Here is a 15,515-nt window from a genome sequence, read left to right as displayed (position 1 = left end):
TTTTACTATGCGTATTAATAAATATTCTTTATTTTAAATTTTGCACATTGCGCTTTAACATTACATCCCAACATTTCGCAAGTGGATGTCTACTTTGTAAAACCATATATTCAGCTCATTGTCATTTCTGTACAGAAGTATAAGTACAACATTACTTTTTGCCACTAAGTTGCTTTTTAGTAAGTCTCACAGGAAGAGAAACATTTAATGAAAAGGGATGGCTTAAATCATACGGCAGGCCTGCGCAGCCACACAACTAAAGACACAAGCCTGAGGAAAGAACAAACTAAGGAGGTTACCTCCACCGTCTCCCAAAACAAGAAAGAATCACATTAAGATAAAATTTTGCCATAAGTCACTAAATTAAGAGTTTTTTTTTGAAAGAGAAGGCGCAGTAGTCATCTTGAGTGTTTCATTGAAAGACAGAGCTATTTTATTTATTTAATTTGCTCCAGCCGTTGTCAACCAGCCACTACAAATGGGGCTCTTGTGATCATTTAAGCGGCAGTATTTATTAAATTTCTCCTTCAGATGCTGTCGGTATTGTTCTCTATTGCTGTAGAAAGACTGGTTATTAGCCATAAATGACTGTATTTCATCTTGTGAGATAAAGATTTCCTCATCTGAAGTACATTCAGACTCATCCTGCAAATCAAAGCAGTAGTAAAGACTATGACTTAAATTAAGAATGCAAAATGCTATGGTGATGGAGGACAGAGAAAAATGAAAGCAGTCTAACCTTTAGTTTAATTGGAATGTTTACAGGATAAGCATAACGTCATTCTGTCTTAGAAAGTACTAAGTAAGAATAAAAGGCAACTCAACTTGGTTTAAAACTCTGGATCTGTAATTTGTCCTAGAAGCCTACAAGCAGACTCCCAACACACTTCAGCCTTCAAAAGTGATTAGGGATGGTTACAAATAGCTACCAAATTTTAAATAACCTGACTTATCTGGGGCTGGTTCTATGTTGAAACTTTTATCTCTACACATTAAGTAAAATATAACCTTTTTTAAACTTATGAAATACACAGCATCACCATTAAACTTTACAACCATATGAAAAAGGAAAAAGCTAATATTCTAAAGGATTTGGTTCCCTTGGGATCCCATAATGACGAGAGAAAAGATGCCACCCTTCTCCTTCTTTGCCCCTCCTCCAAGTCCCACACAAACTATGCACTGGGTCACTTGGAATCAGGTATAATTCATCTAAAGTATCAAGAATTGGAGTCGGTAATAAAAGATTTTCCAAGTTCAGTTATATGCTTTTATCCTACATGACACCTAAAGGAAGTAACCTAGAAAGTGGGCTCTAGTTCAGATTCTATATTCTTTCCTGGTCTGGAAGGATGGCTACCATAAATTGCCACTCAGAAAGGCAGTTTGCTTATAATAACGCTCGTCAAGGAGTCAGACTCCTGGACATAATGCTAACTCTATCCCCGTCTCCCAGCTAATCTTTTCTACCTTTGAGACAAGGGAAGACGAGGAAATGTGCTCCAGAGTAGTTAAGTGGAAGAGCAGGAATGAAGTCACCAAAAAATAATGAAATACTGCCCTTAACTGCTTAAAAGCCTCCTCCCATTCCCAACGTTAACCCCTCAAATACGTTCCCTCCCACATCTACCCCGTGAACAGTTATCCACAGAAAGATAATCATGGCTTACTTACAAGGAGTTCAACTAAGCTCTTGGCACCTTTTCCGGAATCAGGACCAAAAGACGTTTCTGTATGTTCTGCAAACTGTGGTACATTTTTCCTATGCTCAAACCAAGGCAGTGGCTGCCCACCCTTTTCAGAGCTGCAACAGCTTTCAGGATGTGTATCTTTGGTCTTGTCACGGTGAAACACTGTGTGCACGGTATTTCCTGAGGCCTCTCGATTACCTGGATCTGTAATACAGCTTCCAAGCTTTTGGATCTGAAACCACAGCAAAAGGATTTCTCAGGTAAAAAGGCAGGGAATAATAGCAATGACTATTTTTTAAAGAAAAAAAAATGCCCTGAGAGTGTGTTAAGATTTTAGCAGGAATACTGAATAACAGCAACAGCTGGCAGTTGCTAGGCATTTACTGCACACCAAACACTATGCTAACCCACCAATATAATTTCATCTTCACAGAACCTAATCTGACAGGGACTGTTATCGACATTTCACAGACGGGAAAACAGATCAAGCAAACTGCTCAAGATTACAGAGCTACAAGATTAAAAACTATTATGAAAAGAATGAATTGGATTTATGACTCACATCGACTGTTGGACAAATGACCACGTCAGACACACACATGCATATAAATTCACAAGATGAGCAACCAATGGAACTGCATAGGTACTCATTCTCAAAAAAAAAAAAAAAATCCTAGCAGCTAAGCTGCACACTTGCCACTCCAAGGAAAAGAACAAAGGTTTAAGGATTCCAAGTTATGACACTTACATGTTCATCACATTTCAACATCTTGCTTTTCTTTTTCTTCTTTTTATTTTTTCCTTTGGTGGTGTTCTCTTCAGAATTTGCCCAACATTCAACACAACTATCGCCATCATCCTCTTTATCTTCACAGTGATGAACACAGGAGTCATCACCTGCAGAAATCAATCATCTCTTATTTGGGTGTTTAAATCAGCCATGTAGCAGAAATAATTGGGAAGCTTAATCTGAACCTACCGTGTTCGTCATGATTACAAATGCCTTCGGTGCAGGCAACGTCCGAACCCTCCCGAGAACCAGTTTCACTCCCTTCCATGCTAGATGAATATCCACAATCACTACCATTACAGTGTGGCGATAAGCCTGAGAATAAATCAAGTGAGAGTTACAATTAACATGCCAATAAATATATTACGACATAGAATGAACCAACTGGGAACCACAGAAGAATTTCAAAATTGATGGCTTACTGAAAGTAAAAAGTGCATTAAATAATGGAAATATGATTGGAGCTTTACAATTTTTGATTTTGTTATTATTTAACAAATCAAACACCATAAAGAAAAAGGAAATACTAAGTGTCTGACTAAATGTTATGATATTCTTAGGGCTGTAAAGCAGTTCCTAAATTCTAGGTTACAGGATCTCTAAAAGCTCTTATATTTAAAAAAAAAAAAAAAAAGAATAAACTTAAGAGTTAATTTTTTAAAACTATTTACTTACCTTTCTTTATTTTAGGAGACCCCAAAAGATTGCCACTGCTAGGACAGGTACATGATGTATTTTCATTGGTAACAATTACTTCTACACAACTATTACCATCTTCAGTGCTGCCACAGGCTTTGCAGCTGTTTTCTATGAAGTCTGTTTCCTTTAAGGATCAATATTAAGAGATAGTAAAAAGCTTTACCTCCATAATGGCTATATTTTAATTTCCTTAACCTAAGATAGGAGTTACAAGGTTAAAAATTGACAAAAATTATTCTCATGAAAAATCACTAATTCATTTCAAGACCAAGAACCAACAAAAGTAAGTTAAGACTTAATGGTATCAGGGAAGTCTAGGAGAGCTATTCTCAAAGTGCAATCTGCTGACCCCAGGGGTTCCCTAGGTCAAAACCATTTTCATCATAACACTGAGATGTGATCTGCCGTTTTCACTGTCTTGACACTTACACTGATAATATAAAAGCAATGGTGGGAAAAGTTTCTTTAGCACAAACCAAGGCAGAGGCAACCAAAGTGTGTACTAACGGTCACCGTATTCTTCACTTGTCAAGCACTCTCATCAGGAAATAAATAGATAAAACGATATTTCACTTATGAATGTCTTTGATGAAGCAGTAAAAATACGAATTTTATTAAATACGAACTCATGGCGTAGAGGTCTTTTTATTACTCTGTGATAAATGGGAAGAATGCTTAAAGCACTTTTGATGCATACCAATGTATAACGGTTGTCTCAAGTAAAAGTACTTGTGCAACTGTTTAAGTTGCAAGCTAAACTAGCTGCTTTTTCCTGGAACATCAATTTCACTTGAAAGAAAGAATAAGAGACAAATCATGGTTATTCAGACTTGGATATTTAAAAGACATTTTCTCAAAAAGCAATGAAGTCAGCCTATCTCTTCAAGGAATAAAATGGACAGTCATTGATAAAATTCAAACTACAATCAGAATTTTGAAAACTTGCATACACAAGCACAATGAGCTTGAAGCTTCCCAATACTTAAAAGGCCTTTCTGATGAGATGAGTAGTGGTTTTAACATGATTATATGATATTATATAATGAATGTCAGTATCTGGAAAGATCTGCAAAACTCAGTGAACCATTATCTTTCAAATGACCAATGCATGATGTTACAGAATCATGCATAAATAAAATCTATTCAAAGTGCCAAGACAGACCAATGGGTTTTAATTTAAAAGTATGAAAAGGTCACTGATAAGGTGTCAGGTTCCACACTGTAACTAATCTTTAAGAAACTACCACCACCTGTCAAGTTATAATGCCAAAGAAGAATATCCACAACTATCTGAAAAGATTTATATTAAAATACTCCTCCCTTTTCCTACTATATATATCTGGGTGAAGTCAGACTTTCTTCACATGCTATATAACCAAGCAACATATGCTAACAGACTGAATGAGAATTTACCTGATTCCTTTTAAGCCAAATATTAAAGAGATTTGCAAAAATATAAATTAATGCCACCCTTCTCAATTTTTTCTAGTTATTTTTCAAAAACTGTTACTCATTTTAACATACAGTGGGCTTATTATTTTTAAAAGAATAATAAATAACTTTAAATTTGTCCATTTTAATTTCTAATACAGTAAATGCTGATAAGTATAATCCACATAAACAAAAGCTCACTGGCCTCCCTAATTTTTTAAGAATGCAAGGAAGGGAATTCCCTGGCGGTCCAGTGGTTGGGACTCCACACTTCCAGTGCAGGGGGCATGGGTTCGATCCCTGGTAGGGGAATTAGGATCCCGCATGCTGCATGGCACGGCCAAAAAAACAAAAACAAAACAAAACAAAACAGAAAAATGCAAAGGCGTCCTGAGACTGAAAGTTGAGAACTGCTCTAGGTCATGCATGGAGTTAACTTTTCACATTTGGACTATGATCTAGCAGAATACTAAGGTCATGTAATAAGTTAACTAGCCGACACTGTCTCTAGAAAACAAACACACGACATTAAAGATTTTGGCTTATACAGATTAGAGTAAGAAAAAAAGCCAATAAAGAAGCCAAAGGAGCCACATTCTGGGAAAGCACAGAAAAAGTGCTGAAATCTAGAAAAAAGCTATATATTTATGAGTCAATATCAAGAAATACTACCTTCTCTTGGCTTACTTCCTTTTCATCTGCTGTTTGTAAGGGAGCAGGAATGTCACAGACGCATTTATTTTTTCGTCTGTTCTTCCGCTTTTGGCGCTTCTTTTCTTGCTTGAGTTCTCTTACTCGTTCCTCCTCTGAAAATTCTTCACAAAGTTGTTCCAATCGACTGATACCCTGTACTTTTTCCACAGTCATCTATTATAAAACAAAGCTGAGACTGAATACTGGCCCAAACTTCCCTTTATTTTCCATGGAAATTCTCACTTGTTAATTTTAAGTGATATCACACACATAGAAACTGGTATGTCATGCTGCAATTTTGTCAGGTTAGTCTTCTCACTGTATGAAGAAATGGATGAATATTTACTTTGCTGTGTTTTGTCAGGCAGTCCCCACAAAGAATTTTAAATTTTAATACCTTAAATGATGACAGTCTTGAAATCTACTCGGGAAATGAATATACAACTAATTCCTACGGGAAAGGTAGACTTATACATACTCCAATTTCAAACCAGAAATATTCTAGTTTCAAATTTCAGAATTTTAACACAGCAAAGTAAATATTCATCTATTTCTTCATACAGTGAGAAGACTAACCTGATTAAATGATCTAGTTTCTGAAGACACAAACATTCAAAGAGAAAAGGAATAAGAAATCTGTTCAGCAAAAAACTAGCACAAACCTCCTCAGACTCCCCAGAACAGTGTTTAAAGTTCGTGGATGGGCTTTTGAAGAAAGGGTTTATAGCTTTCGTACCATTTTCAAAAAGGACTGGTGACCAGTTAAAGAGTTACAACCATGCCCTAGAATATAACAAAATATTCACTAGCCCCAAATTTATGTTCTACAGAGTCTAACTGAAAATAATGTTACCAAATGACAAGCATGCAACCCAATACCAGCATTATAAAGAGCCTTCAGTGTGCTTCTAAAAAGTAGCTCTTATATCATGGCATTCAGACACCATTTACTCCATATGATTGGAAAGAAGCAGGCAAACTGGGACTCATTAAATGTTTCTAATTTTGATGCTTATTTTTGGGTTGCTTTTAACTTGTCAACAGTTATGTTTCATAGCAGCTTCTCATTAAATAATCATCAATTTCAGTTTTCCACTTTCAGAATGTCTAAAAATCAAGGCTGGCAGAGTAACGGGATTAAAAAACAAAGAAAAAAAATCCATAAACAACTTCTAAATTTCAGTTCCCCAGCAAACTCCTCTCCTAACCCCCCAAAAGCCATGACCAGTAGATCACAGCTAAGGTAAGGTAAGAGTGGTGATTAACATTAAGATTCAGTCCAATAACTTAACTAAGCAATCTGGACACCGAAGCAGTCCACTGTTGTTACCTCAAAACTCTTGCGTAAAGCATCAACACCAAGATAGAAAAGCATCTGCCACGTCTGTTCTTCTGCCCGTAGTTTTTGCCAGATTCGATGCAGTCTTTCATAAAGATGAATTCCCAAGCAGGTCAGAACTTCTTCTTGAGCTATATCTATTGTCTTAGCATGCCTTTCTCTTCTCCTATAAAGGAGAATAAATCACACATATTTCCTAATACCCTTAAGCTGAAACAGTAAAAGATGGATAACACCTGTGCAAGTTCAGGTTTTAAACACAGTCTGCATGCCTAGTAACAAACTAATAACAAGACAGTTATACATTCAAACTCAATGTATATATAAATACACGAGCACACATGTATAAAACCAATGAGAAATACACATGCAGGTAGAACTCAGCCTTCATATTGCTGAACATGAGGCAATTCAGGAACTGGCCCTAAAGAGATGTTTCTCGGAGCTCAGAGAAGTCATCGTATGTTAAGTGTCCAGCTCAAGTAGGCCTGACAGTTCACCTTCCAATTACAGCAAATGCTGTTTGGTGTTTGTTCTTTTTGTTGAGGAGAAAGACAATACCACCAAAGTGATTCAATCATGGGCAAAAGCCCTCTAGGCCAGTCTTCAGTAGAAGTGTTCATGAACTTCAGTGATAGAAGAAGTGTCTGTATTCTGAATGCCTAGCAGAAAGTAGGCACTCAAATGAGAGTTGATACACAAAACACAAGGGGAGGTGGGTTCAATTTATTGTGAACAACTTTTTTGATTTTCTTTTTACAACAAAGCCAGAGATAAAATTTTAGCTTCCTATATAATTTAGTAGTAATATACTCAGTTCATGAATTACATTCAATAAAGTATTTCTTAACCCCCTGCTGCAAAGACCTCACTTCCTATGCAAAAACCATCATTATAAACAAAATTTAAACATGGAAACGCATAGATGGAGGAGGAAAAAAATCCCTTCTAATCATTTTCAAATGAAAATGATAAGCTATAATAATGAAAGCCAAAAAAAGCCTGCCTACTTCAAGCAACAAGGAGCAGACAACTGATCGACATTTTCTCCCTTTTTTTACTCAGTCAACTAAATGCATATTTTAAAGAAAGCAAAATCTTTACAGGCACACTTTAATTTATACATATATCATATGTACTGAGGCAGACGGAAAAAATGAAGCAAAGCGCTAGATAGCCCATTCTAGCAAATTACATACTCATACCCTCCTGCGAACTCTGGCTCAGCACGACCCAAAAGATGTGCAATGAAGTCTGTCTCACAGCAAACATGTATGTGTCGCTCATGTGGACAGCACCGCAAGCCTTCATAAAGTGCAGCACAGTAGCCCTTCTCTTTGCTGCAATCAAGTTCACCAATAAGGATATTGTATGCTCGGAGGACTTTATTTTTGCAATCAGTGCAAAATCTGTTGAAAAGAAAAGCCTCAAAATTAAGAACTGGCTGTGTAATTATTTCATGAGGTATATAAAAGTGTACTAGACAATGACACTCCCCTCCCATATAGAGCATTAAAAAAAGCCTCCATACACACATTGAAAACATACACATATAAGGTAAATACACATTTAGGGATTACATGGGTATAGCTAGATCTCCATTTGCAAATGCTTTTTAAACTAGAGAAACACATGGGCCTAAACGAATGAGGCAGATAAATACCTGTTAGTGCATAAAACACATGGCCAGAAAATATTAGTTGCCGAGGACTAGCATATCTTCACTTCAAGAGCTATTTGTGCAGGTCAGAAAATAAGACAGAAGAGGCTACCAACCAATGACTCTAGGATTCCTCTCCTTTCAGCCTCTGAAGATAGTTGGTATCTGCAGCCAGTAAACCTTGATTCAAATTTTTACATTTTAATACATCACTAGCTAAGTATGTGGCGTGGGACGGGCAAGAAGAATGGGAAAGTGGTACGTGTAATTTTTCCTTTACTGGTAATTTCCAAAATTTCAAATTCTTTCCTCCAAAAGAAAATGCATATTTCTCAACGCTCAGTCATAATATAGACAACATATATGTAGAAATGTGGTTTAAACTTGACTGTACACAATGTGGTAAAAGTACAGAAGAGCGGGCTTCCCTGGTGGCGCAGTGGTTGAGAGTCTGCCTGCCGATGCAGGGGACACGGGTTCGTGCCCCGGTCCGGGAAGATCCCACATGCCGCGGAGCGGCTGGGCCCGTGAGCCATGGCCGCTGAGCCTGCGCGTCCGGAGCCTGTGCTCCGCGACGGGAGAGGCCACAACAGTGAGAGGCCCGCATACGGCCAAAAAAAAAAAGTACAGAAGAGCATGTGAATGTTGAAGGATGCAGAAAAGTTTTCTTTTAGAAACCATTTTTTAAAAATACAACTTTATAAACAATTGAAAATAACTCACAAATAATAGAATTATGACTACAACCAAGCAATTTACAGAGAAGTAACTTAAGGTGGTGGGCAATATATTCCACTATAAATAGCATCAATAGTAATCAAAGAAATGCAAATAAAATCAACAGTAACATATCATATACATATAATTCACTATTCAATCAGAAAGAAAAAAGAATAAAGCCTGGTTTCTTTATTTTTGAATTCCTGAAATAAGGAAGAATTCGGTCTGGCGAAAAAGCCAGGCTCACCATGTTCATAACTCTGAGAAGATCAGCTGTGGTGGAATGAGGAAACTTTGCTCTCTTTGATTTAGATTCATCTACCCAGATGAGCTCGTCTATTCCCATAGCTTCAGTCAACATGTCTGACTCTCGACTCTAGTTGAGCTCTGCTCAAGTCTCTGTCCTTGCCTGAGGGCCAGACCCATACAGAAAAAATGGGTGGCAACACAGATGTCCAAAAGGCAACACACTAAATTTGTTGTCCAAAACCAAGGGCAACACGGTTCCTTTATGTTCCCTTCCATCTGTGTTAAGAAATCACCATTCAATACGGGGATATATGTATACGTACAGCTGATTCACTTTGTTATAAAGCGGAAACTAACACACCATTGTAAAGCAATTATACTCCAATAAAGATGTTAAAAAATAAAGAAATAAAATGAAATAAAGAAATCACCGTTCACACAGTCACCCAGGATAAAACCTCAGTTAATTCCAACTCCTCCTTAGGGCCTGCTTTTAGGGGTGGAGCCAATTGGTATCAATTCTTTCTAAAATTCTCTTGAAGGTCAATTCTTTTCAATTGCCTAGACAATTTTTAAAAATGCTTCTTAACAGGTTTCCGTGCTTCCACTCTTACAAGCTCTAATGCATCTCTCATACCAAAATAATTGTTTTAAACAAATCTCATTACCTCACTCTTAGCTTAAAAAACTCCCCACTGTCTATGAATAAAGTTCAAACCCATTAAGGCCTTCAGTGACTTCTCTTACCCAATCTACTATTTCCAGCCTTATTTCCCAAGATTCACCTCTCCCTTCATGGTCCCTCTACTCTACCCCATCCCCCCATACACACCAGATATATAATGGACTACTTTTTTTTTTTTAATTGAAGTATAGTTGACTTACAATGTTGTGTTAGCTTCTGGTGTACAGCAAAGTGATTCAGATATATAAATATATATATTCTTTTTCATATTCTTTTCCATTATGGTTTATCACAGAATATTGAATATTGTTCCCTGTGCTAGACAATAGGACCTTTTGCTTATCTATTTTATATATAGTAGTTTGTATCTGCTAACCCCAAACTCCTAATTTATCCCTCCTCTATTCCCCTCACCCTTCGGTAACCGTAAATTTGTCTACGTCTGTGAGCCTGTTTCTGTTCTGTCAATGTTTCATTGTATCATATTTTAGATTCCACATACAAGTGATATCATATGGTATTTGTCTTTCTGATTTACTTCACTTAGTATGATAATCTCTAGGTCCATCCATGTTGCTGCAAATGGCATTATTTCATTCTTTTCTATGGCTGAGTAGTAGTCCACTGTGTGCGTGTGTGCGTGTGTGGGTGTGTGTGCGTGCACGCACATAGGAAAGTTGAATTCTAGTTATGGGAATTGCAGAAGGCTTCTTTAAGGATGGACGTGAAATGAAATGAATATATGTTAAAACAGAAGCTCTAAGCCCATTTTGTAAACAGAGGCAATAATGTTGACAGGTAAAGTTAAATCATTATGTTTCACTAATGCTTAAAAAATAGACACAGAAGTACACAAAAATTAACTCAAAATGGGTTAAAGACCTAAACATTAAGACCTGAAACTCTAAAAACCCTAGAAGAAAACGTAATAATGGAATAGATGATGATTTCTTGGATATGGCATCAAAAGCACAGGGAACAAAAGAAAAAATAGACAAATGAGACTATATCAAACTTAAAAACTTCTGCGTAGCAAAGGAAACAATGAGCAGAGTGAAGGACAACCTATGGAATGGAGAAAATATTTACAAACCATATACTGGATAAGGGGTTAACATCTAGAATAAATAAAGAACTCTTACAACTCAATAACAAAACAAACAAAAAACGAACCTGATTAAAAAATGGACAAAGGACATGAATAGACATTTCTCCAAAGAAGATATACAAATAACTAATAAGCATATGACAAAATGCTCAACATCACTAATCATCAGGGAAATGCAAATCAAAACCACACAATATCACCTCAAACCCACTGTATGGCCACTATCAAAAAATTAGAAAATAACAAGTGTTGGCAAGGATCTGGAGAAACTGGAACCCTTGTACACTGTTGATGGGGTTGTAAAATGGTGCTGCCAGCATGGCAAATATTATATTGGGTTGGCCAAAAAGTTCGTTTGGGTTTTTCCGTGACATTGTACAGAAAAACCAGAACGAACTTTTTGGCCAATCCAACAGTACAGCGTTTCTTCAAAAAATTAAACACAGAACTATCATATAACCCAGCAATCCCAGTTCTGGGAATATATACAAAAGAATTAAAAACAGGATCTCGAAGAGCTTTTTGCACACACTCATGTTCACTGCAGCATTGTTCACAATAGCCAAGATGTGGGAACAACCTAAATGTCCACTGATAGGTGGATGTGGTGTATACATACAATGGAACATTATTCATCCTCAAAAAAGAGGAAAATTCTGTCATCTGTTACAACATGGATGAACCTTATGGACATTATGGTAAGTGAAATGAGTCAGACACAAAAAGACAAATACTGCGTGATTCCACTCATACAAATACTGCGTGATTCCACTCATACAAATACTGCGTGATTCCACTCATACAAATACTGCGTGATTCCATACTCATACAAATACTGCGTGATTCCACTCATACAAATACTGCGTGATTCCATACTCATACAAATACTGCGTGATTCCATACTCATACAAATACTGCGTGATTCCACTCGTACAAATACTGCGTGATTCCACACGTACAAATACTGCGTGATTCCACTCGTACAAATACTGCGTGATTCCACTCGTACAAATACTGCGTGATTCCATACTCATACAAATACTGCGTGATTCCATACTCATACAAATACTGCGTGATTCCACTCGTACAAATACTGCGTGATTCCACTCGTACAAATACTGCGTGATTCCATACTCATACAAATACTGCGTGATTCCATACTCATACAAATACTGCGTGATTCCACTCATACAAATACTGCGTGATTCCACTCGTACAAATACTGCGTGATTCCACTCATACAAATACTGCGTGATTCCACTCATACAAATACTGTGTGATTCCACTCATACACATACTGCGTGATTCCATACTCATACAAATACTGCGTGATTCCACTCATACAAATACTGCGTGATTCCACTCATACACATACTGCGTGATTCCACTCATACAAATACTGCGTGATTCCACTCGTACACATACTGCGTGATTCCATACTCATACAAATACTGCGTGATTCCACTCATACAAATACTGCGTGATTCCACTCGTACACATACTGCGTGATTCCATACTCATACAAATACTGCGTGATTCCATACTCATACAAATACTGCGTGATTCCACTCATACAAATACTGCGTGATTCCATACTCATACAAATACTGCGTGATTCCACTCATACAAATACTGCGTGATTCCACTCATACAAATACTGCGTGATTCCATACTCATACAAATACTGCGTGATTCCACTCATACACATACTGCGTGATTCCACTCGTACACATACTGCGTGATTCCACTCATACACATACTGCGTGATTCCACTCATACACATACTGCGTGATTCCATACTCATACAAATACTGCGTGATTCCACTCGTACACATACTGCGTGATTCCACTCATACACATACTGCGTGATTCCACTCGTACAAATACTGCGTGATTCCACTCGTACACATACTGCGTGATTCCATACTCATACACATACTGCGTGATTCCACTCGTACAAATACTGCGTGATTCCATACTCATACAAATACTGCGTGATTCCACTCATACACATACTGCGTGATTCCACTCGTACAAATACTGCGTGATTCCATACTCATACAAATACTGCGTGATTCCATACTCATACAAATACTGCGTGATTCCGTACTCATACCAAGTAACTGAACTGAAAGTAACAAACAACAGAATGGTGGCTTTTGCAGTGGGTGCGGGGAGGGGTAAATGGGGAGTTATTGTTCAATGGATGTGGTACAGCTTCAGTCATCCTACATGAAAAAATTCTAGAGATCCACTGTACAACAATGAGCAAACAGTTAACAATACGGTACTGAACACTTAAAAACTGTTAAGAGGGCAAGTATAAGTTATGTTTTTTTATCACAATTTAAAAAAATCTTCCCCTTGGTGGGAGCAACGGTCACGGACACCGAAATAAAAATACTTCCAAGTTTTCAAGCTGTAATGGTGTAAATAAATGGTTAAATGTCATACAGTACCAACAGTGAAACTTGAAATATTTTCCCCATATCTTACTGCTTTAAATCCTCAGTCATAATATGTTTGTACGTAATCATAAGTAACATAAGCATAAGTAAACAGCAATTTAAAAATTTATATGTAAGCCACAAGAATGAAAGTGATTTTTCCTGTTTTCAAAAGTAACCTTGCACACAAATTAAAAAAAAGACATTTTCTTAATTCAGAGGTTTCAGTTTCCTAACACCTCATTTCTAATAATGTACTATCATAATATTTAACTGGCTAAAGAGTGTTCTAAAATCTTTAGTATAAAGTGCTCAGAAAAGTCCCCTAAATAAAGTAGAAGTGCCAAGAAGGTCCATTATTCAGACGTTTAGAAATCATTTTCAACTGACTGTACCTCAAAAACTCAACCTGTACCTAAAACAACTAGATACACAAGATTAACAAGGACTTGCAAATCTGGCAGGCAAAGGTTCACTGATGTGCTTACTGTGTGCCAGATACTGTTCTAAGTAAGTCTTATTATGTATCATCAATCCTCACGACAAATTTAATCTTATAATAAATCCTATTAAGACCATTTCTATCATTATTTTTATCTTAAAGAAGAAAAACACTGAGGCACAGAAAAGTAACTTGTACAAAGTTATAATCAGTAGAACCCAGATTCAATGCAATCTCCCTTAATTGTTCTCTTAATTGTACTTCTCCCCTCATCCTTAACGTATTTATAAAATGGACTCCACCTTTCTTATAAATTACTGCCCCCTAAACACAGGAAATATCTAAAACCAATATAGGAAATTCCAAAACATTAGCTATAGTAACTAGTAATTTATCACCCAAAAAAGCTATCTTTTGGGGACCAATTCATATTGAATACAAGGATCAATTCATATTGAAAGAGAAAGGAATCTATAACAGACCTATACATTTGTTTTACGGTTAAAAATCCCCCTCCCAAACTCCAAATAATTGACATATTCTCTACTCTCCTGGGTATAATCAACGAAGGCAAAAAACAAGAAGTTTGTAATTCTAAAAAAAAAAACACTTAATAAACTTAGTATGCAGGTAAAGCCATTAGCTCATTGCCATACAAACATCAATCTTGATAATGCCAGTTTTTATTATTTACGTGTTTTCTAGAAGTATCCCCAAAGTAATTGTGTACATCTCTCCCAAAGTCAAAGAACACACAACCACAAACCCAACATGTGACAAATTTATATGAAAACAGTACAACTCCCCCGCAAGAACGCCATCTCTAGATGGCTCCTTTACCAGTTTCCTCTCCTACTGCACTCTCCCTCCCTAGGAATTTCCAAATGTTAATGACACTTAGAAAATTCCTTTGTAAAGTAGTATTCTAAAAAGAAAAATCTGAAGTTACTTTTATAGTACAGGAAGCACATGAATTCCAACTCTATTTTTAGGTCTTGACAATTAAAGAAAAAATAATTCGAAATATTACTAAGTAAAAGCTGCTATTTTAACGTTAATTTTGAAAAATGACATCAGGAAATGCTTCTGTCATAAAAACAAGGAGTACTAGAATTTCCACAGTGATTAAGTACACTTTACTTGATTTACAGTTATTTTGCGTTTCTTGGAAGGCTGGCCTGGAACCAACAGGTAGAAATTACGAAAAATGGAAATGCTGGCCTAACACAAGATGGCCAACACTGAGAGTCGTCCTATAAAGGAACTGCCTACCCTAACATTAAACTCCGCCTCGTGTCAGGTATTAAGGGGAAGGCTGAAGTACTATTATGTGAAGAAGGTCAGTGACAGGTCAGTCTGGAAGACTGACAGCTAAGGCACCTTCCAACTACACCATGATGATCTTTGGACTTACCTGTGTTTTCGCAGATATGTTTCTAGTGTTTCTAAAAGACAACTAGAGTCAATTAAAACTACTTCATCCCTGCATTCTTGGGACATTAGTTCCCATACATCCATCCAACAACCTCTGCAGAAAGAAACAAATCTTAGTGAGAAGAAG

The 15,515-nt window shown here is 36.8% G+C and overlaps 1 protein-coding gene across 7 annotated transcripts in view; it reads right to left on the bottom strand.

Annotated features, from left to right (window-relative positions):
- Positions 1–15,515, bottom strand: part of GGNBP2 (gametogenetin binding protein 2) — a 32,642-nt gene continuing 17,127 nt past the window's right edge. For 6 of the 7 annotated variants that reach the window (XM_081219377.1, XM_081219375.1, XM_081219371.1 and 3 more), the window contains 9 exons: positions 15,369–15,482; positions 7,843–8,052; positions 6,635–6,809; positions 5,284–5,478; positions 3,157–3,304; positions 2,671–2,796; positions 2,440–2,588; positions 1,675–1,923; positions 1–645 (listed from right to left, as the gene is read on the bottom strand). In XM_081219377.1, coding sequence (XP_081075503.1) covers positions 442–645; positions 1,675–1,923; positions 2,440–2,588; positions 2,671–2,796; positions 3,157–3,304; positions 5,284–5,478; positions 6,635–6,809; positions 7,843–8,052; positions 15,369–15,482 — 1,570 coding nt within the window. In that variant the 3' untranslated portion in view covers positions 1–441. The remainder of the gene's footprint in view (positions 646–1,674; positions 1,924–2,439; positions 2,589–2,670; positions 2,797–3,156; positions 3,305–5,283; positions 5,479–6,634; positions 6,810–7,842; positions 8,053–15,368; positions 15,483–15,515) is intronic. The other variant, XM_081219374.1, reaches the window with a different exon arrangement.

Source organism: Mesoplodon bidens, assembly GCF_964165515.1.
Source record: "Mesoplodon bidens genome assembly, chromosome: 19".
In the NCBI taxonomy this organism is placed as follows: domain Eukaryota; kingdom Metazoa; phylum Chordata; class Mammalia; order Artiodactyla; family Ziphiidae; genus Mesoplodon; species Mesoplodon bidens.
The sequence above is the reverse complement of the archived record's forward strand: the minus strand, read 5'-3'. Positions and strand labels throughout refer to the sequence as shown.